This window comes from Phacochoerus africanus, chromosome 14, assembly GCF_016906955.1.
Source record: "Phacochoerus africanus isolate WHEZ1 chromosome 14, ROS_Pafr_v1, whole genome shotgun sequence".
In the NCBI taxonomy this organism is placed as follows: Eukaryota; Metazoa; Chordata; class Mammalia; order Artiodactyla; family Suidae; genus Phacochoerus; species Phacochoerus africanus.
The window spans coordinates 50,197,522-50,217,262 of NC_062557.1; the positions used below are offsets into that span (position 1 = coordinate 50,197,522).

General features: G+C 56.0%; 1 protein-coding gene across 1 annotated transcript in view; it reads left to right on the forward strand.

The window, feature by feature from the left end:
* The window catches only part of PITPNM3 (PITPNM family member 3), an 88,424-nt gene that overhangs the window by 44,953 nt on the left and 23,730 nt on the right, over window positions 1-19,741 (forward strand). Inside the window, exons 5-7 of the mRNA XM_047757912.1 lie at window positions 16,050-16,126; window positions 16,477-16,712; window positions 19,198-19,387. Of these exons, the coding sequence (XP_047613868.1) occupies window positions 16,050-16,126; window positions 16,477-16,712; window positions 19,198-19,387 (503 nt within the window). The remainder of the gene's footprint in view (window positions 1-16,049; window positions 16,127-16,476; window positions 16,713-19,197; window positions 19,388-19,741) is intronic.

The following is a 19,741-nucleotide window of genomic DNA, read 5'->3' on the forward strand; positions in this document are numbered from 1 at the left end:
CCTGGCTCCCAGGGTGATTTATGGCAGCACTCCCCCCCCCCCCCCGCCGTGGGATGGGAGTTAGATAAAGAGGGTGATGGGAGGTAAGGACTCAGGATTGGCCGGCTTGCGTAAGAAAGGCGAGTTCTAGGGTGAGTTGTTTGTTATCTCTAGGAATTAGCACATGCTCCCCTGCAAGGGGCCGTGTCTCCCAGGCTCGGCTCGGCTCAGCCCCCTCCCCAACCCAGATGTCAAAACATCATAAAATGAAGGCATGATTAACACAGGATCGTGGTCCTCAGGAAAGTGAGAGAGGAACCGGGCCCGGATCACTCCTTCTGGGCGGCTAGGAAAGAGAAACCGCAGCGGCCTCAAAGTGAAAAACACGGCCACCTGCCGCGGGGCTGGACGCCAACCACAGCGTCCTCCTCCATGGACACGAATGAATGGACCAGATGTTTGGTGTCTGGTGGACCCGGCTGGATAAAAATGTGTGTTGAGGGAGAGCAAAGTCTTTTTTTTTTTTCTTTACATCGTAGTTACAGATTTTAGTCAGAACGCTGTTGCTGAAGGTTGCCGTCCAGTTCTGTTCCTTGGGAATATTCTTCTTCAGTAGAGAATAGCATTTTGTTAGTCTGCCACAGTAAGTGTTTGGGAGCTGAAACAGCCACTAAGGCCAGTGATTCCCAAGCACAAACCCAATACTTTTGACAGCGAGACAAACGACAGCCCTGTCATGTGTTTCCCCTGATGTTGAATGCCTTCCATGGAGAGAACGGCTTTTTATTCCATAATTTTGTGCTCTCCACACATGACAGCATTCAGACACGTTTTCTTTTCTGGAATGGTGATGGTAGTTGCTGGTGACTTGCTTGTTTTTCATCCAAAATTGGCAAAATAAAAGTCGGCGACCGTGACTAAAAACAGAATAATGGCAACGCTTGACGTTTTAACGTGCTCCATCCTTCCTGTTACATGTCCTTGTGTGTTATCTTATTTAATCTTTCCACATGGTTTTGAAAACCTCACTAAAAATGAGGTGGAAGGTGATACAGATCGCCCTGACCAGGCGTTAGAAAATCCTGGGACAGGCGCTGTAGCCTCTGAGCTGTACAGCGATCAGGCCTGGGTTTGAGGCGCAGTACGGTCATTTGCTTTCTGTGCTGCTTTGGATAAGTTACGTCTCTGGGCCTCAGTTTTCCTGGTTGTGGACGGAGCACCGTAAGGTCTGCTCTGCTTCCTGGAGTGGCCGAGGCCGAGAGATCATCCGCAGGGGGCCAAGGGCCGCGCCTCACGCACCCAGGAAGCATTGCATGGCTCTTGCTTATTTGACTTTCAGATGAGCCTTGGGAAACCTGATGCAGGTGTGAGGGCCGAATCTTGGCATCTCACGGAGCCTGTCTTTTCCGTGCTCTGCTGGTCCTGCGGCCAGCTGCATTGTCATTGTCACAGAGTCTGAGTCCTCGGAGCCCTTCTGAGCTGGCCACAGGGGTTGTTGGGAGTGTGGGGAAGGCCTGCCCATACAGGCACAGGGTGGTGAGGCCTTATCTGCAGCGACCATGGGTGGGGGCTTGGACGCGTGTGTCCTGGAATCCTCCCTCCTTTTCGGCTCGCTCCATCTTCGTCCTGCAGCTGCACAGACACCCTGGTGGCCCGCAGCCTCTGGCTTGTGCTTGCTCTTTGGAATCAGACTCGAGGACGCCTAGGAAGCCAGTGGGGCGTGGGGGAGGGTGCGGGCAGAAGAGAGGGAGGGTCTGGGGCCAGGCTGCAGGAGACCCGGCCCATACCGACGACCTGCCGCCCAGCCAGCTTCTGCCTGTGGCCCACTCCGGGGCTGTCTGTACACGGAGCCCCTTCCAGCTCTGACATTCCAGCGCTCTCTGATTTTCTGTTGCTGCCTCTGTCTCCTGGTTTCTTTTGCCCACACATCTTGCTGCTCTGCTCTGGTCAGGCTGCTCCACAGCACAGCAAATCTGTACCGAGTGCTCCAGCACCCGACACGGTGCTGGGTTCAGGGACTCGGGGGACTGATTCCCTCCTCCTTGAACCCCACTCCTGTTCTGTACAGGGTGAGTGGCACCATCTTCCACAAACTCAAGCCAGACAGCTGGGGGTCCTTGTAGACGTCTCCTTCTCGTCCACCTTCCAGAGCCAGATCAGACCCCCGAGAGCATCCTGTCTCCCCCAGCAGTGCTCCCTGTGCTTCCACCTGCTCTGTCCCCCATCCCTTGTCCTCAGGGCGCTGTCTTCTCTCTCCTGAATGGATCCATCCTCCCACACCAGCTTCCGTGCTTCCGGTCCTGCCCCCTGGGTGTCGGAGAGAACTTCATGGGAGGCAGTGTTGTCCTCATGGCCCCCAGTGCCCTCTCGTGATTCCTCTCTGGTCAAGGATGAGACTTGCCTCTGCATGACCTGCCTGCTCGCCTTCCCCACCCACTCGCCCCTTCTCTCCGCGCGCACTTTCAGAGGATTGTGCAGACTCCGCGTGCTGTTTTCCCTTTAGCTGGTTGGAAAGCTTGGGCAGTCCATCCATCCCCATGGAGGGGATGCTGGCTGATGGTAGGAAGGTTTTGGGGTTCCAGAGAAATTCCCTCGGGTCTCAGAACTGCTGGTCTTGGCCCCCTACTCCCTTGTGGAGCTGGGTCCACCCTTTCCTGCCAGGACTTCCATCATCATGGAGGAGGCCGGGGTTGCCACGGCTGTGGGCTCAGTGGGCACAATAGCCCTTCTTCCTCTGCCTGCCAGGTCCCTCTCCCGGGAGGAGCATGACTCTCCCAGGGGACCGGTGTCTGCCTCCCTGTCCCCACCCCCACCCCCCCAGTAGCTTTGCGGTGGGCGGGGCCCTGCGCACTGATGTTCGCGACCCCCTGGAAGCTGGGAAGGGCTATGGCCATTGCCACCATATCACACTGAGACTCGGAAGACTCGGGTAGATAACATTCCAAGGAAGGCGCTCAAACCCACGTGTCTTCGTGCCTCCACCTCCAGGGCACAGTCCCGTGTCTGGTCTGAGAGCCCATTTTCCTGAAGTGTCTCCCTTCTGGTCACCTCAGGTACCTGGGGAGGTGACCATTGTTCCCTGTGTCACACAGGTACCCCCTTGAAATGCCAGCTCCACGAGCCCTCCCCCCCCAAAAAAACCACGGGGTCTAGGATGTGCACAGCACAGAAAAGCGCTGGTTGCGGAGATTTCCTCGATCTCGTCTCCACCTTTGACGGGGGGCGAGGGGTGGTGCAGATTCTGGGACCCGAGGACTTACTGTGGGGCCCTGTGAGTTGGCCCCAGTCCGTGTGAAGTGCAACGTGACCTGCCCATGTGACCCCTGCTCATGGTGGTCGAATGGCTTCCCTGGGCCAGTCCCAGGCATCAGAGGCAGGGATGGGGGCAGCCAGTGGGGCCCTGGGCATGGGGAGGGCCTGCCAGTGGCCACACCTGCTTGTTAGAGCGGGATGCTCAGTGGGTCTCTGAACTTTCTTTTGTCGCCAACGATGGCCCAGACTGAGTCCCAATCCTGGTCCCAGACGGACTCTCCATCTTCATCCCGGACCGAGCCTCTACGCTAGGCATCAGTGGAGCCCTGATTTGTCCTAGGCTCTGTCCTTTCTCCAGTCCTGAGGCCTAGACTGAGCCTTGGCTCCTTGACCCTGTCGGCCATACCCGTGTGGCTGTCCCAGAGACAGGGGGGTGAGGACGCTCTCGAGGGGATGTAGCTTGACTTCACATCCCGTTGCCTGGGGTCAGGGACCAGTGGAGCAGCTCTGAACATTAAGGGGCAACTCCTTCTGTGGACTCTCAACCCCACGGCCTCCCAGCAGCCCCACAGGCATGGTGCCTGAAGCCCCCTGACCACGGCGGTCTCCCCATCCTCCTCTGCCTGGTAACTGGTGTCTTTTCCTGGCCTGTGTGGGCAGCTTGCTGAGCACAGCTGCAGACGGGCTATATTTAGCTGGCTTTAATGAGCTCAGGGTGGCAGACGTCCGCCTTGGGAGCACTTTTCTTGTGTGTGTGCCCGTATGCCTGTGTTTGGCATGGTCCACTTGTGTGTGTGTGTGTGTGTGTGTGCGTGCACGCGCGTGTGCCTGTGCGCACGCAGGGAAACATGTGCCTGAGCATATGTGTATGTGTGCATTAGTGTGTGTGTCAGAGCATTGCTGCCTTCATTTACACGAGGCTCTCTGTGAGTCTGTCTCTGCAGTGTCTGTGCTTTGCTGGGGACGTGTGCTGCTTCTGACACATATAGAGGCGCAAAATGGGAATAGATTATTAGTTTATTCGTCCGTTTGTTTGAAAAATATTTAATGAGCCTCTTTTATATGCCAGCACCTTAATAGTCTCTGGGGATAAAAATGGAGCAAAAACAAGCCCAGTTCCAGCCGTTAAAGATCTTACAGCTGGGAGCTGGAGGTGGGGAAGACAGAAATGAAATAACCACAAAACTAAAAGCATGAGGACTAGCCCCAAGAAAAAGAGGGTCATGGTGCTTTGGGGAGGAGGGAAATGAAAAAGGCCCCCAGGAAGAAGGGACACTGAGGTTTCTGTTGGAACGATCTGGGCTCAGAGGGTAAGAGGAAGAGTCCAGGCATAGGGAACAGGACTATGCAAAGGCCCTGTGGTGAGAGGGACCCTGAGTATTTGAAAACTGTCCGAAAGACCACATGGTTGAGCTCAGAGGGAGTGGGGTGGGGGGTGGAGAGGTAGGCAGAGAGCGGGGCCTTGGTCAGGATGGGGGAGCCACGGGAGAGGACACTGGGGCCTGATGACATAAGATTTCTGTGGGGTAGGAGTTCCCTAGTGGCTTGGGTTGCTGCTATGGCTCAGGTTTGATCCCTGGCCCAGGAATTTCCGCAGGTTGCAGGCACTGGGTGCAGGGGCAGGGGGGAGATTTCTGTAGGGTGGTCAGACTCTAGTCATGACTTGGTCAGGGGTCAGTGTTGCAGCGGGAAAGGAAGGCTCTCAAGCAGCATGACGGGAGGAGAGTCTAACAGGGGGACTTGGGTCTTAGGTTAAGGAAGCCCACTAGGCACAGGATGATGCCCTGGGCCACTCCCAGCCCCGGTTGCAGCCTGGAGACTGTCCCCCCCACCCCACCACCCTTTAGGAGCCTGACCTTTAGGAAAGGAATGGGAGAGGACAGCCTGTGGGGACCTGGCAGGGAGGGGTCTCATGGGGAGGGCGGAGGGTGGGCCTGGGGGGCACGTGAGCCCCTCCTGCCCAGTCCACTGACTTACCTGTGAAAGAAGCACCTTTGCTTTACTTCCCTCTAAGCCACCTGGTGATTCCGCCTCTGCATATCCATCGGCTGGGCTGCTGAGAGAGCCCCGCTCTGTGGTTCCAGGGGCTTCCCCTTTCCTGGTTCCGAAGCCCCCGGGTGCCTCCCCTGACCTCCCGCCCCTGTTAGGGAATGGTGTGTGCACACGCGAGCGTGGACGGGGAGAGCCTTCTGTCCACACTCGTGGACACTGTGGGACTCTGGGCCCCAGCCCGCCGCTCCCTCGTGTCCTGGTCTGTGGCTCCTGGCCTCGGGGCTGGGCTCCTTGGGGCGCAGGGTGGCCAGCACCCCCCACCCCAAAGTCATTCTCTATCCTCCTGGACTCACGAGGGTCCCCGGAGCTGTGAGGCACCGCCCCTACCCCAGGGCTGGGGCTGGGGGTGGGGGGCCTCTTTTTAGTCTCAGGGAATCTCTGCCTCCTCAAATTGCTTTCTCCTGGGAACAAAAGGGCTTTTGGAAACAAGAGCCAGGAGGCTCTGCCGCAAAGCTCCCCAGAGGCCAAACAGCCAGAGCTGGGAGAACATACAAATTGGTATCTCAGGAAAAAAAAAAAAAAAAATCAGCCCAGCACATGCCCTTTGAAAAAATTCTTATTTTTCAAATCTCTCTTGAGTAGGTCGCACAGGTACAAGGTATAAAATTCTAAAGGAATGAGGATGACAAGGGTACCTTCCTCTTCAGCCTCCACCTCACCCAGTCCCTCCTCCTGAAGCCCTGATTATCCCTAGGTTCTTCTAGAAGGTTCCAGAGATATTCTCTGCATACACGAGCATCTCCGTAAATACTCATTCATCTATATCTTTATATATAGCCCACATAGATGGTAGGTAGCATCAGTGCCTTTAATGCTGCACCTTGCTTTTCTCAGATAATAGTAATATTAGGAGTATTTTACTGTCTAATACATTCAGGAGGGCTTCATTCTTTGCAACGAGTGTGTCATATTTCACCGTGGCTTTGTTTTTTGAACCAGGCCCCTAATGGTGGGCACGTAGGTTGCTTTCTGTCCTTTGTCCATGTTATAAAGAGCGTGGGCAGTGGTTAGTGTCGGACCCATGTCATTTTGCACACGGACTTGGAATTGCCGGGTTAGGGTGTTTGGGGTTTGAAGTGACCTTGCCAAACTGAAACAGATAGCACAAATGGCCTGAATCTAGCTAGAACCCCAGAATGAGACTTGAACCCATGTGCCGGAACTCAAACCCAGCCAAAGCCCTGATTGGAACCTGAACCCATAGGTTTCACTCACCCGGTGTCTGGACTTACTGAGGTTCTGGTTCTTTATGCCTCCACGCAGAAGGAATTTAGCGAGAGACAAGGTGATAGGCAAGAATTAGATTTATTAAGAGAGGAGGCTTCTGAGAGATGCGAGCAGGCAGGCAAGGAGGCTGTGTCCGGAGGACCCGGTGGGCTACAGTTTTATCATCCAAGGGGACTGGGCGTCGGAAAAGACCGCCTCTTCCTCTTTCTTGGAGTAGTAGCTCCTCCTTGGTATCCGGTAAGAGAGTATTTGACCCTATGAGGTCAAACTAGGACTGTCTCGGTGCTTATTCACATCAGCACAAGGGCAGTGCTCAAACTCCGGCCCTTGGTCCGAACCTGAATGCAGGCCTCACCCCTTCCCCCACCCAAGGACCCGAGGCAGTTCTCGCACCTCCGCTAGTCAGGCAAGCCTGCCTCGTGCTGATGGCTTTCTTGAGCAGTTATTAACGTACAGTGACCTCCCCATGTCCCTTAGGTGGCCCTCTCTCTCTGCAGGCCCACACTGGGACTCCCGCAGCTCCCTGCGCCTACTCCATCCCTATCAACTCTGCCCTCCGCGGAGGCTGCGCTGGTTTGTGCTTTCACCTGCACTGGAGCACTGGGTGAGGAGGGCTGCTTTCCCACACCCTGGGCAGCTGGGTGTTGATAATTGCTAATCTGAGAGGTGAAAAAAAGGTGTTTTAGAGTCGTTTCAGTGAGCGTTCTTAAGGCACAGGGTTCTAAGGTTGAGTTTCTAAGGGTTTTCTTGGGGTTCTAAAGTTTTCATGTGTGTAAGGGCCTGCCCCACCCCGTTCCAGGAGGCCACATTCCTTTCGAAGGGACTGCCATGTGGGCTCCTTTGTTTCTGTGCTGACTTCTTAGCAGGGCCTGGGCGGGCTGGACGGGGCTTCCTTAGTGGGTGGGACTCCATGGTTCAGGCCGGATTCTCCTGATAACAGCCTCCCATCCCTTTTCCTTCCCACCAGGGATCACTCTGCAGGTGGGCTGTGGTGTAGAAGCATTGAAAAGAGTGACAAGGACACCCCTTTCTTCCCCCCATCTCAGTCTTCATGGGGTGATGCTCCAGGAGGATGAAAGAGCCCTGGCCAGGTGACCTGGGTTCAATTCCCACCCCTTCACTTCCATCCTGAGATGAATCACTTAACCTCTTCCAGCCTCTGTTTTCTCATCTGTAAAATGGGCAGAGCACGTTGTGAATTTTGTCTGAGATGCTGGATGAGGACTAGAAACTAAAGACCCATCTGAGGGAGAACGGTGTTTAGTGCAGGGGAGTCACCAGGATGGGGATGCGAAGCCCTCTGGCCTTGCTGTGCGGGGCAGGAGCGGCTCTCATAGTTGGATATCTGACACCTTCCTGGCTTGATTCCAGATGGCGACACTCCCCATGCATGCTGGGTCCCCCTAAGGGGAGTGGCCCCTGGGAGCTGTGGCCCACAGTGGGCTTTTAAGAGGCAGAATCTATGGTCCAATCTCTAGCAAGCGTCCGGCCGTAGTGGGATGAGCATCTCTATGGGGAGCTAACTGGCCCCTGGGGGGTCTGGCCTCCTTAGCCGCAGGGATCCAGGATGACTTGATTTGGCTTCTGACCCTGAAAGGGTTTAGGAGTCATAGGAGGGGCCTCAGCCTCTAGGTCCCCCCAGCATCCTTGCAAAGTGACTGCTTACATTGCTCTCTTGTATAGCCTCCTAAAGGAGAGAGAATGCCCTGCCTCTGGGCCAGCCTGGCTCCCTCTGGGACCTTGTTGACATTTCCTTAGTTGAGCTGAATTTTGAACTCTCCAGAAACTGTTCCCACCCCCATTCCTGCCGACACTGCCTTCTGCTCCTGTGATCCAAGCACAGCTCAGTGGGGACTTGCAGGCAGCCATCATATCCCAGGCTGGGCCCCCTTCTGCAGCTTTCCTGCCCAGTTATTGGGCTCCAGCTGAAGGGGCAGGATGGGAAGGCCCCTTCCTCATCCCAAAGCCTCAGAGGCTGACTACCTTTAGTGTCCCATTACCCTGGCTCACTGGTAATGGTCTGAAGCCTTTGGTCCAGTGACTGGACATGGCCGTAGGACCTAGGTCTTTGGCATGTGACCTGACTTGATTGTGTGACCCTAGGGGCTTGAGAGACCCTAGAGGGCACCTGCCATCTATCTGATTCATCTTGGTACTTTCAGCCCTGACACAAGTTTGGGCAATAACCAGAAGAGGAACTGGCAAGTGATGTCAAGATGGATTTTTAGTCCAAATGCAAGATGGTGATTCCCTCATCGCGTTTCACGTTTGTTCTTTCCTCCCACTGCACTTCTTTTCCTTTTCGTAGTCCCTCATTAGCCATCCGCTCCCAGAGGGCAGGACATTTCAGTTTATTTTGTCTGCCGTGTTTGCATGTAGCAGCGTAGAGCATTGTACCTTGTTGAAAATGTCCTTGTTGTAAACACAACACATGCTTATACTGCTTATCCAGTTGATGTATTCATTAATGGTCTTTAGTTTTGCTTTTTAGGGCCACACCTGCAGCATATGGGAGTTCCCAAGTTAGAGGTTGGATTGGAGCTGCAGCTGCTAGCCTACACCACAGCCACCGCAATGTCAGATCCAAGCCACGTCTGCGACCTACACCACAGCTCATGGCAATGCCGGATCCTTAACTCTCTGAGCAAGACCAGGGATCAAACCCACATCCTCATGAATATTAGTCAGGTTCTTAACCCACTGAGCCATAACGGGCACTCCCATTAATAGTTTTAAACTAAAAGAAATATAGTTTGCTGGAGAAAAATTGGGAAATAGAGAAAAGTAGAAAGTCTAAGAAAACCACCCATTGTCCCACCAGCCAGAGAAAACCTCTTATAAACATTTTGGTGTGTGTCCTTCCAATATCAGGCCTTCAACCCCGCCTCCCCCGCCCCGCACCACCTAGATTGCTCTTTTCACAAAGCTGGGGGCTGGGGCACCAAGGAGAAGTGTGGCCTGGAGTCTGGCGGGTGAACAACGTTTGTGGCTTTTTAGTTGTGCTCTGGAGCACAACTTAGCAGCTACCTGGAGCAGGGGTGGGGGTGGAGTAAGGAAGTGGGGCTCTGGGCCCCCCCAACCTGCTTCAGCCAGAGCTGTCCACTTTCACCTGTTCTACAAATTAGCTTCCCCAAGAAAATTTCACTGCACAAAAGATCTCACTGTTTTAAAAAGGTTTTAGGAGTTCCCGTTGTGGCTTAGCAGGTTAAGAACCCGACTAGCATCCATGAGGATTCAGGTTCAATCCCTGGCCTTGCTCACTGGGTTAAGAATCCAGCGTTGCTGTGAGCTGTGGTGTAGGGTGGCAGCTGCAGCTCCAATTTGACCCCTAGCCTGGGAACTTCCATATGCTATAGGTGCAGCCCTAAAAGAGACAAAAAAAAGTTTTAAACTATCCAACAAGGCCCTTTTCTTTTCCCTGCTGCACGTGGTCCCATCTGCATCCCAGCCCCATTCCTGACCTTGCCCTCCTTGACCCTCTGTGAGGGCTGCAGGTTCCCATCTGGTTTGTCATTCTGCCCATGTCCCCTCCTCCCCAGATGCCCTAAACCCCTGATGCTTTCTCAAGTTGCCAGCCCAGAGACCCTACTCAACAAGCAATGAGGTGGGGTTGGCCGGGGACATTCCAGGGAGCCTGTCAGAGCTCCGGGGGCCATTGCCTGCTTTTCTAAGGCCCCCAGACACTTGTTTATTAATTTGCTCCACTTCTTGCCTGGAAATTGACACTAAGCTCCCTACTTGGAATCAACCATTTTGAAAACCCAGGTGACATTTGCCACCTGCTGTTTCCTGGTTCCTCTTCCTTCCTCCTGGGTCCCTTCAAGCAACTCGCCCATCATGCCTGCAGGTCCTGTTAGGGTCCAGGGGTTAATTCTGCTGGGCTCAGAGGCTGGAACTTACAGGCATGCTTGGGCTCAGGGACTCTCCAATTGCCTGGCTCTCCAGAGGGAGTAAGGTCTGACCCCCTCATCTTGTGGTGCTCACCTCCCATCCCCAGGACTCTGTCTCTGCCTGTCCTTTGTGTGTGGGTCCTTCTCCATGTGGATTTCCCTGGGGGATTGGGGCCATGGTCCGAACCCCCTGATTGCTGCTGAATGAGGCTGTAGTTCTTCGCAGACATTTCCGGGTATATCTCCTGCATCCCACCTCAGAGCTAGGTAGCTGAGCCACTTGTGTGTGTGTGTGTGTGTGTTTGCCCATGCATGTGCTTCCACGTGCTCTAAGGGATTCGATTTTTTGCAGGTACATCTCAGGATGTGCTGTGTGGTCCCAGGCTGGGCCCGGCTCTGCTCAGTTGACCCCAGCAGTAACTGAGAGGTGGGGCGACTAGCAGGGCTGGGAGGATGGAGGGTAAAATTGGGTGGTCTGCTTAACTTGCGGGTACCCCCATAGCTAAGCCTGGTGAGTCCCAGTGGCTGGTGGCAGGAGAGCTGGAGGCAGTTGGACTCTTCAGTCACGCCGGGTGGTGTTTGCTTAGGGTGCCGAACCTGTGTGGGTGAAGACCTTGGCTTTTGTCTCAAGAGCAGCGTGGCACATCGGTAATTAGAAGGAATGATCACGATTTGTGCCTTTCCAAGGTTGTGATTAAGCAAAAATAGCCGCCACTCTTCAGCCAGCAGGAGGAGCCATGGGGAGCTGGGTGGGCCCCTGGTCCCTGTGCCAGGGCTGGCAGGGGGGCTGGGAACAGGCATTGCAGAGCTTGTCACAAAATGTTGTCACAAAAACAGCTGTGGGTTCACCCCATCCCAGATCTGGGCACGGCAGGGACCCAGCCTGAATAGGGTCATGCAAAGACGCATGAACAGGAAGTGGGGAGAAACAGGCAACCTGTAAGGAGGTCTTGGGGCCCCTGGCATATGGCTGCCCACCACCCGGGACCCCCTGCCAGGAGCTTTCGTCAGCAGAGGCTCTGGGAAAGCCTTGAGGGAGAGAATGATAAGGCCCAGGCCAGGCTGCTCTAGAATTCCCAGAGGTTCCCTGGTGCCACCCCCCTGGGAGAAACGTGCCTCCCGGTGTAGGCTGTTCCCCTGATCCTGATGTCTCCTGGGGGATTGACGGCAGAGAGATGCTTCAGGTCATGGGCACCTGTCAACTTTGCTTGTGATAAGTTTTCACAAAAATGCCATGCTAAGTACTGACCACTGAAAAACTCTGTTTTCGGGGGGGTCCACAGTCTGATGAGGAAATAGATAAGTAATCTCATGGCAATAAGCCAGGCCCAGCCAGGCACTCCGTGAGATAACCATCACAGCCTGAGTAGATCTGAGAAGGCTTTCCAGAGGTGGTGACAATTGAGCAGGGTTTTGAAGGATAGATAGAAGTTTGCTGGTCTGCAGAGGAAGGAAGGGCTCACCAGGCAGAGGGCTCAGCACTGGCAAAGATCTGGAAGAGTCAAGAGATCTGTGTGTCTTGTGGGTGAGTCAGAGACAGCGGCTTCAATCACTGTGGTGGGAATGTCTGGTTCTTAGAAGAGCAGAACCCTTGTGGGCAAGGTACAGGCAGATAGCTTCTAGGCTGCCTTTCTGCTTGTCTGCAGAGGCCTCTGCTAAGACTGGAGATGGAGAAACTCTGATCCTGTTAGTCATCTCTCAAGGGGCGGGCTAGGTCTCCCGTCCTCCCCCTCCCAGAGCAAAGCATCTCTGGCTTTTGTGCATCAAGCCAGTCTCGGCCTTCCGACAGCCTCTTCCCCCTGGCTAGGGAAGAGGGGAGGGATGCTGAGGACAACCTGCCAGTCTCCTGTCCCCACCGAGCCAGGAACTGCCTCAGCTTCATTTGTGTCCAGGACGCAGCCCGGAGCTGCTGCCCAGAGCATCATGTGGGCCCCAGGGGAGCTGGCCACAGGCCGATCGAGGATGCGGGTGCTCTCGGTCTGGGTAGTCAGTGAGGGTGCATGATGTAGTCCCCACCTAACAGAGGGCATGGTGCCCGGAAGATGGCAGGACCCTCATGTCTTTCCTGCAACTTATTTATAGCCTCGCTATGGTAATTTGTGGCAATCACAGCATTTAATTCTATAATCACACTGCAAGCAGGCTTCCAGCCCAGCGAGGCTGGGGAGTCTGCCAGGGCTCAGGGAAGGACTTGGGGGCAGGGCAGGAGTGTGGAGGTGGCAATGTCCCCATCAGCCTCCAGCCTCATTATGTCGGCTGTGGGCCTTGGCTCTGTGCCCCCTCCACCCCCGCATGCATCCTGGTTAATAAGAATAAGCTACTCACACTCACATAGCCCTTACTATGTCCCAGGCCCTGTCCTGAGCGCTTTGTGTATGTGAATGCATTTAGTCTCCTCACCACTCTACGAGGTAGCTACCGTGATTATGTCCATATTCCAGATGAGGAAACTGAGGTCACACAGCTGCTAAGAGCCAAGGTTTGTACTCAGGTAAAATTCTGGCTCCAAAGTCCGTGGTCCCAGCTAGGTCTCTCCCATCCCCGGCAGTGGTCCCAGCCATCTCTCCTAGGCTCCTGCTCACAAGCTCAGCTCTGCCCAGCTCCCGGTCCACCTGCCCCAGAGCTGCACACCCCATGAAGCAAGATTGCTTCGTCCTGGGGAAACGACGCTCAGCGTCCCTCCTGGACACTCGCAGGGATTCCTACTAGTAAACTGTCACCTGCGGTGGGAGGAGGTCTTGAGGTGGCGGACCTGGACTTCAGTCTTCAAGGCCCCACTTATCAATTTGTGTGCCTGTTTTTTTTTTTTTTTTTTCCCTGCAGAAAGGGGATTGTCGTGTCTACTTCACTTGGAAGTAGGGGAGGTAGGGGGCCAGTAGCGGGGAGCCCAGGAAGGGGAGCCGCCTTGTCAAGCATTGTCTTCTGCTGAGTTTGGGGCAGCGCTCGAAGTCTTATTAGTTGTGTGGCCCAGGGCAAGTGAGCCTCAGTCCTCTCATCAAGAGGACCACACCGCAGAGGGTAACTGTGGGGACTAGATAAGATGGTACTATAAAGCTCATAGTGCCTGGGACATAATAAGTGCTCAATAAAACGAAGCCATTTACTGGTGGGTTTTTTTTTTTTTCCTTTCTTTTTTTGGCCACCCCACTGCATATGGAAGTTTCCAGGCCCTGAATCAGATCCAAGCTGCAGCTGTGGCAGTGCCTGATCTTTTATCCCACTGTGCCAGGCTGGGGGATCAAACCCGTATCCTGGGGCTGCAGAGATGCTGCTGATCCTGTTGTGCCATAGCAGGAACTCCCTAATGTCTTTCCTTATGATCCTGTCCTGAATGCAGAGCCCAGGCCTCTTCTAGCCAAACCCAGGAAACAGGCAGCAGAGTCTAAGCCCCTGGAGGAGCATTAGTAAGTGCCGGGGCAGAGCCAGCTCAGAAGGAGATTTTCCTCTTCCTCCTCCAAGCCGAGCCCCTCCATCATCTGGGAAACGATTTCCTGTCCGTGTGAGCAGCTGCTCTGAGCTCATAAGGCGTTTACCCTCAGACCAGGGTTGTGTCTTCCAGGACAGACTATTTCAGAAATGCACTTCCCTGCTGAGCAAAGCTTCTCACTTGGAATTCTTTGCAGATGCGCCCTCCCCTGGGGCTGGCAGTGGTTGAGGAAACGTTGACTCAGACACACATAGGCCAGGGCTCCCGCCCACACCTACAGCAGATTTGCCCACAAACCCCTGGAAGGGCCCTCCCCAGATATGACTTCTGTCGGTGCTGCAGGCTTGTGGCCGGGGCTGGGGGCAGAGGGGGAAGAAGAAAGGGCCATCCTGTCTAGAACTGGCCGCATTAAGAGATGAGTGAGTTCCCCGTCACTGAAGGCAAACAAGGTGTTCGTAGTCTGGCTGTGTGATTCAGAAGGATAGTGTCCTTCTCGTGGGGAGAAAGGAGAGGCGAGGATTCCTCCTCATGGCCAGTTGGATGTCTCTGAGGCTTCTCTTTGCTTGAGAGTCCAACGTGGTGACACTCAGGAATGTGGGGGTTGGATCAAACTGTTCTGCAAAGGGTTCGTTAGCACCTATTTTAGGCTCTGCAGGCTGTGAGGACTCTGTGGCAACTACTTAACTCTGCTGCCCCGGGTACAAAAGCAGCCACAGACAGTGCATACATGAAAGAGCTGGCTGTGTCCCAATAAAACTTTATTTACAAAAAACAAGCAGCGGGTCAGATTTGGCCCACGACTGTCGTTTATGGATCCCTGTGTTGGAGGAATGAGAGCTCAGGCAAGGCCAGGTGCTGAGAAGTGCTGCCTGGAGAGGGGAGGTGGCAGCTGAGAGAAGCAAGGAAAGTGTTGCAGGAAGGACCCCTTCCAGGGCCCAAGAGTGGGCTCTTGTCTAACCCTCGGAAATGAATTGTCCGAGGAGACATACGTGCTGACATAGCAAGAGACTTTATTGGGAAGGGGCGCCCGGATGGAGAGCAGCAGGTGAAGGACCCGGGAGAGCTATTCTGTCACGTGGCTTGCGGCCTCAGGTTTTGTTGTTGTTGTTGTTTTCTGCGTTTTTTTTTTTTTTGCTTTTCAGGGCCGCACCCACAGCATATGGAGGTTCCTAGGTTAGGGGTCCAATCAGAGCTACAGCTGCTGGCCTATGCCACAGCCACAGCAACACCAGATCTGAGCTGCATCTGCAACCTTCACAACAGCTCACAGCAATGCTGGATCCTTAACCCACTGAGCAAGGCCAGGGATTGAACCCACAACCTCATGGTTCCTGGTCGGATTCGTTTCTGCTGTACCACAATGGGAACTCCATCGCAGCCTCAGGTTTTATGGGCATGGGGTCAGTTTCTGGGTTGTCTCTGGCCAATCAACTTGCTCGGCCTGTACTTGGTCTGGGCCGGGGTCCTTCCTGGTGGCACGTGCACCTCTCAGACAAGACGGATTCCAGCGCTAAGGATCCTGGGAGCTTGGTCATCTCCTCCTTCCTACCGGCCCCTCCCAAGCCCTCCCGGTTAGTCTTCCGGGCAGCACCACGCTCCTTATCAGGGCTTCAAAGAGCTGTCTGTGAGAAAGCTCCTGCGAGTGGCTATTATTGTGCCTGGCCAAGGAGGCCACTTTCAGTCACTGGCCCCCCAGCAAAAGTATTCCTGGCAGTGGCCGGCTTCACCCCAAAGCTCAAGGGTGATGGCAGTATGGTCCCAAATGCTGACCTGGCCTCTCGGAGGATCCACCTGCCCTGGACTGGGGTCCCATAATTTAAGGCCTCAGAGAGCTTCAAACAGGCCTTTACAAACTTTTCCTCATCTCCTCTGGTTGTTTTCTGAGGGATGCTTGACCCAAGTTTCCATCCATAACCGGGAGTCACCAGATGACTCTGTCATTGCTGGTGAAAAAAACCACGATGGTTCCTTTCTGGGACACTCCTGGCCTCGGGGCGGCATCCGTGATTGTGGTGGCCTCACACCGCGGGCCTCCCTTTCCTCAGGAGCAGAAAGGTTTCAGGTGGTGTTGATGCTGGAGGCGGGGGACTGGCGGCCTAACCTCCCCTGCCCCCCTCCCAGCCCCGGCGCTGTCCTTCCAGCTCGCATGTGGAGCCCAAGCCTCGTGCTGGTGGGGCCTCGGGGGAGGCCAGGAGATGCTGAGGTGTCTGTTTCCCCCGCAGGAGAGCTGTACCGGGTTTCCTTGAGGAGGCAGAGGTTCCCAGCCCAGGGGAGCATCGAGATCCACGAAGACAGTGAGGTGGGCTGGGTTTCTGATGGCGTCTGGGCCACGTCTGCCACGTCAGCGTGTTAGGAAGAGCCCTGGGTTGGTAGACAGGCCACCTGGTTTTCAGCCAGTTCTTCATTCGACTTGCTGTGTGACCTTGTGCTGGTCCCTGTCCTTCTCTGGGCTTCCGGTTCCCATATGAACAAGAAGGTCTCTTGGGACTCTGCCCACTCTGGCACAGAGGGACTTGCCCCTCACTCTGAGTGCACAGGAGATGCCGTCAGAGCAGCCTCCCCACCCCTCGCCCCCGCCGGGGGGCTGCTTCTCCGTGCGCCCCACCCTTCCTCTGCTCTCTGCTGCCCGTCTCTCCCTGTCCCCCTCAGGAAGGCTGCCCACAGCGCTCCTGCAAGACGCACGTCCTCCTGCTGGTGCTGCACGGGGGGAACATCCTGGACACGGGCTCAGGGGACCCATCCTGCAAGGTGGCCGACATCCACACCTTCAGCTCTGTGCTGGAGAAGGTCATGCGTGCCCACTTCCCCGCCGCCCTGGGCCACATCCTCATCAAATTCGTCTCCTGTCCTGCCATCTGCTCAGAGGCTTTCTCACTCGTCTCCAAGTGAGTCCCGTTCTGCTTGTTTGGGGCCGGGGCTGGTGGGGGGGACTGGCTGGTGGGGGCACTGACCAGGGCTGGTGGGGGGGACTGGGCAGAGGGGCCACCCCGCCGTGTGGGGATGAGGAGGGTAGGCGGGTGCCTGCCAGACCCTGACTGACCATGAGCATCACAGGTGGGAGGTGGTCGGCAAGTCATCCAGAGCGATGGCCGCTTGTGTACCGAATCCTCTGCCGGGGCTGGGCGGTGCCGGCGTCCAGCTCTGCTTCCTGTGCTCTGCAGGCACTGGTCTTGTTGGCCCAGATAAGGAAGCCGAGGCATTACGAGGTTAAGCAGTTTCCCCTGGGGCTACCCAGCCAATGGACCCAGGAGTCAAGGCCAGGCAGCCTCGCTCTCCAGCCACGCACTTAGAGCCAGGAGGGATGTGTACTGGGATGGAGGTGGCACAGGGCACTGCAGACACTCAGAGAGAGGGCCAGAAAGGCTTCCTGGAGGAGGTGACTTTGACGTGTGCTTTGAGAGCCCTGTAACCTGGCTAATGGTGTGGGCTTTCTGGCCAGCCTGGATTTGAGTTCGGCTCTGTGACCTGGGGGAAGGTGTTTCACCGCTCCCCATCTCAGTTTCCTCATCTGTAAAATGGGGATGATCGTGGTAACAACCCCCTTCTGGGTTTTGGCGAGGATGCTGGCGCTCATGTGTGTGACGTGCCTGGCAGGGCGTGGGGTTAGCTGTGACTCCTCCCTATGGACACTGGCTGGGCCTGGGGTCAGGAACGTTCTGCAGTTGGAGTGAAAGGGAGCCAATGGCACCTATGTCCCCACCCCCACCCCCCTCCCCTTCCACAGCTTCTGCAGGGGGGCTGGGGGAGGGTGGAAAGGGATCACTAGCCTGGTGCCAGCTCCCAGGGGGCTGGAGCAGGTGCTGTGGGTCAGGTGTGGGCTCAGCTTCCGGCCGGTTTGGAGGGAGCACGGGAAGCAAGCATGCAGGGGTCTCCCTTCTCCCCTCTGAGAGAGAAAGGGATGTCTCCTGCCTTCTAGATCTCTCCGTGTTCCCAGGACACGGAGTTGGAAGGAAGGAGCCAGGTCGGGAAGAAGACTGATCCCCGGGGGTGATTTTTGCTAAACCACTGGCCGTCAGGCCTCCCCCTGGGGCATCTGAGTCAGAGGGGAGGAGCCCGGAATCTGCATCTTGACTTGCTCCAGCCCCTGCGCTTGCAGGCTTGGGACCCTGGGCTGAATGAAGGCTCGGTTCTTTACACTCCAACAGTCCAGCAGTCAGAGTTAATTGTGTTCCTTCGTAATCAATCTCAGGACCCCACCCCCACCCCCCAGGACATCTGACCTCCGGAGCTGGGTCATCCAGCCTAGGTCTGATCCACAGGAAGACAGATTGGCCCAGCGACCACTGGAAGGGACAGCGGGAAGGCACGTCCCTCTCCCCCCACTGCAGCTCCTCCGCCAGGCCATCAATCAACCCTAATCACTGCTGGGAGGGGGAGCTTTTTCTCAGCTAATTAAAATCTCCCGGCTGCAGTCGAGGCCTGTTTCCTCTAATTTGTGTTCTTTGGAGATGAGGAATGGCTGTTAGGCCCGCCTTGCACACCAGGAGGTCTCTGCCACCTGCCCACGGTACCCTGAGCCCCGGCACTGTCACCAGTTTCTGTCAGGTCCCTGGTGGGGTCAGTGTTGGGCCCTGGGTCCGTCTGAGCTTGGACTGCAGGGGAGGGGCAGGCTCCTGGTAGAGGGTGTGCGGTTCCTCCCTTGTTGTGCCTCCTGGCCAGCTGGGTCCGAGGCCCCAGGGGACCGAGGTAGGACAACTGGGGGTGCTGGCTGGCGCAGGGAGCTGGCAGCCGGTCGCAGATGGGGCTGAGCTGCCCAGAGAGGGGGCAGCAGGGAAGCGTGGGGCCCGGGCCCATCCATCCACTGCTTGGGCGGATCCTATAGGGCAGGCTCTCTAGTCCTTTCTGGGTGGGACTTCTCCCCAGAAAGATGCACGCACTCTTGTGTGTACAGTTGTGTGCCCATCTTTAAGCTGTGGCTGACATGTGATCTCCATGCCTGGCACACCCTGTATCCTTCTTTCTAGCTTCCCTAAAGCCTTCTTTGAGCCTACTTCAAACCCCACCTCCTCCAGGAAGTCTGCCATGATATGTCCCCACCCTGATCCACACCAGTGGCTTCCTCCATAGTCAGGGTGTCCTTGGCAGAGCAGAGCAGAGAGCTGCTGTCCTAAGAGACTCCAGGGCCTGCATCACGGCTGGCATGGGACAGACACACAGGGAGTTTGGCACAGGCTTGTCCCTCCCCCCACGCACCACACGGCCTGTGCTTTGTCTCCACGGGTACCTGCCTGGGCCCTCCTGAAGAGCCACAGAGCCAAAGGCCCAATTCCTGGCCAGCACCTGTTCTCCTTTGCCCCATCTGCAGCCCTAACCACCCCCCCTGCCCCCCCATGTGACCCTGGCTGGGCTCACCTTGGCCCCCTGTCTCAGCCTGAACCCCTACAGCCACGATGCGGGCTGTCTCAGCAACAGCCAGGACCACGTCCCTCTGGCGGCCCTGCCCCTGTTGGCCATCTCCTCCCCGCAGTACCAGGATGCGGTCGCCACTGTCATCGAGCGAGCCAACCAGGTGTACGCGGAGTTCCTCAAGTCCCCTGATGGGATTGGCTTCAGTGGGCAGGTAGGACAGCCTGCTCTTGCCGCCCTGTCCCACTGCTTGCCTGGAAAGAGGCTAGGATCTGCCAGAAAGATCTAGACCTGGCTGCTCTGGAACTGTAGCTTCTGAGTTCCCAGGAGGCTTTCGAGATCTTTGGGTTTGTCCTCATTTTACAGATAGGAAAACTGAGGCCAACATCTGAGTTCTGATTCTGAGCCCAGGCCGATCCCTGGCTCAAGTTGACCCCTGACCCTGGCCTGCTTCTGTGCTCAGGCTGATCTTCCTGCCCCCTATTGGGACTCTCAGCACCTCCCTGGGACGGGGCCCTTGTTCCCCCCGGACAGGGGACCACGCTCTGGCTGGGTGGGCCGGGGGTCA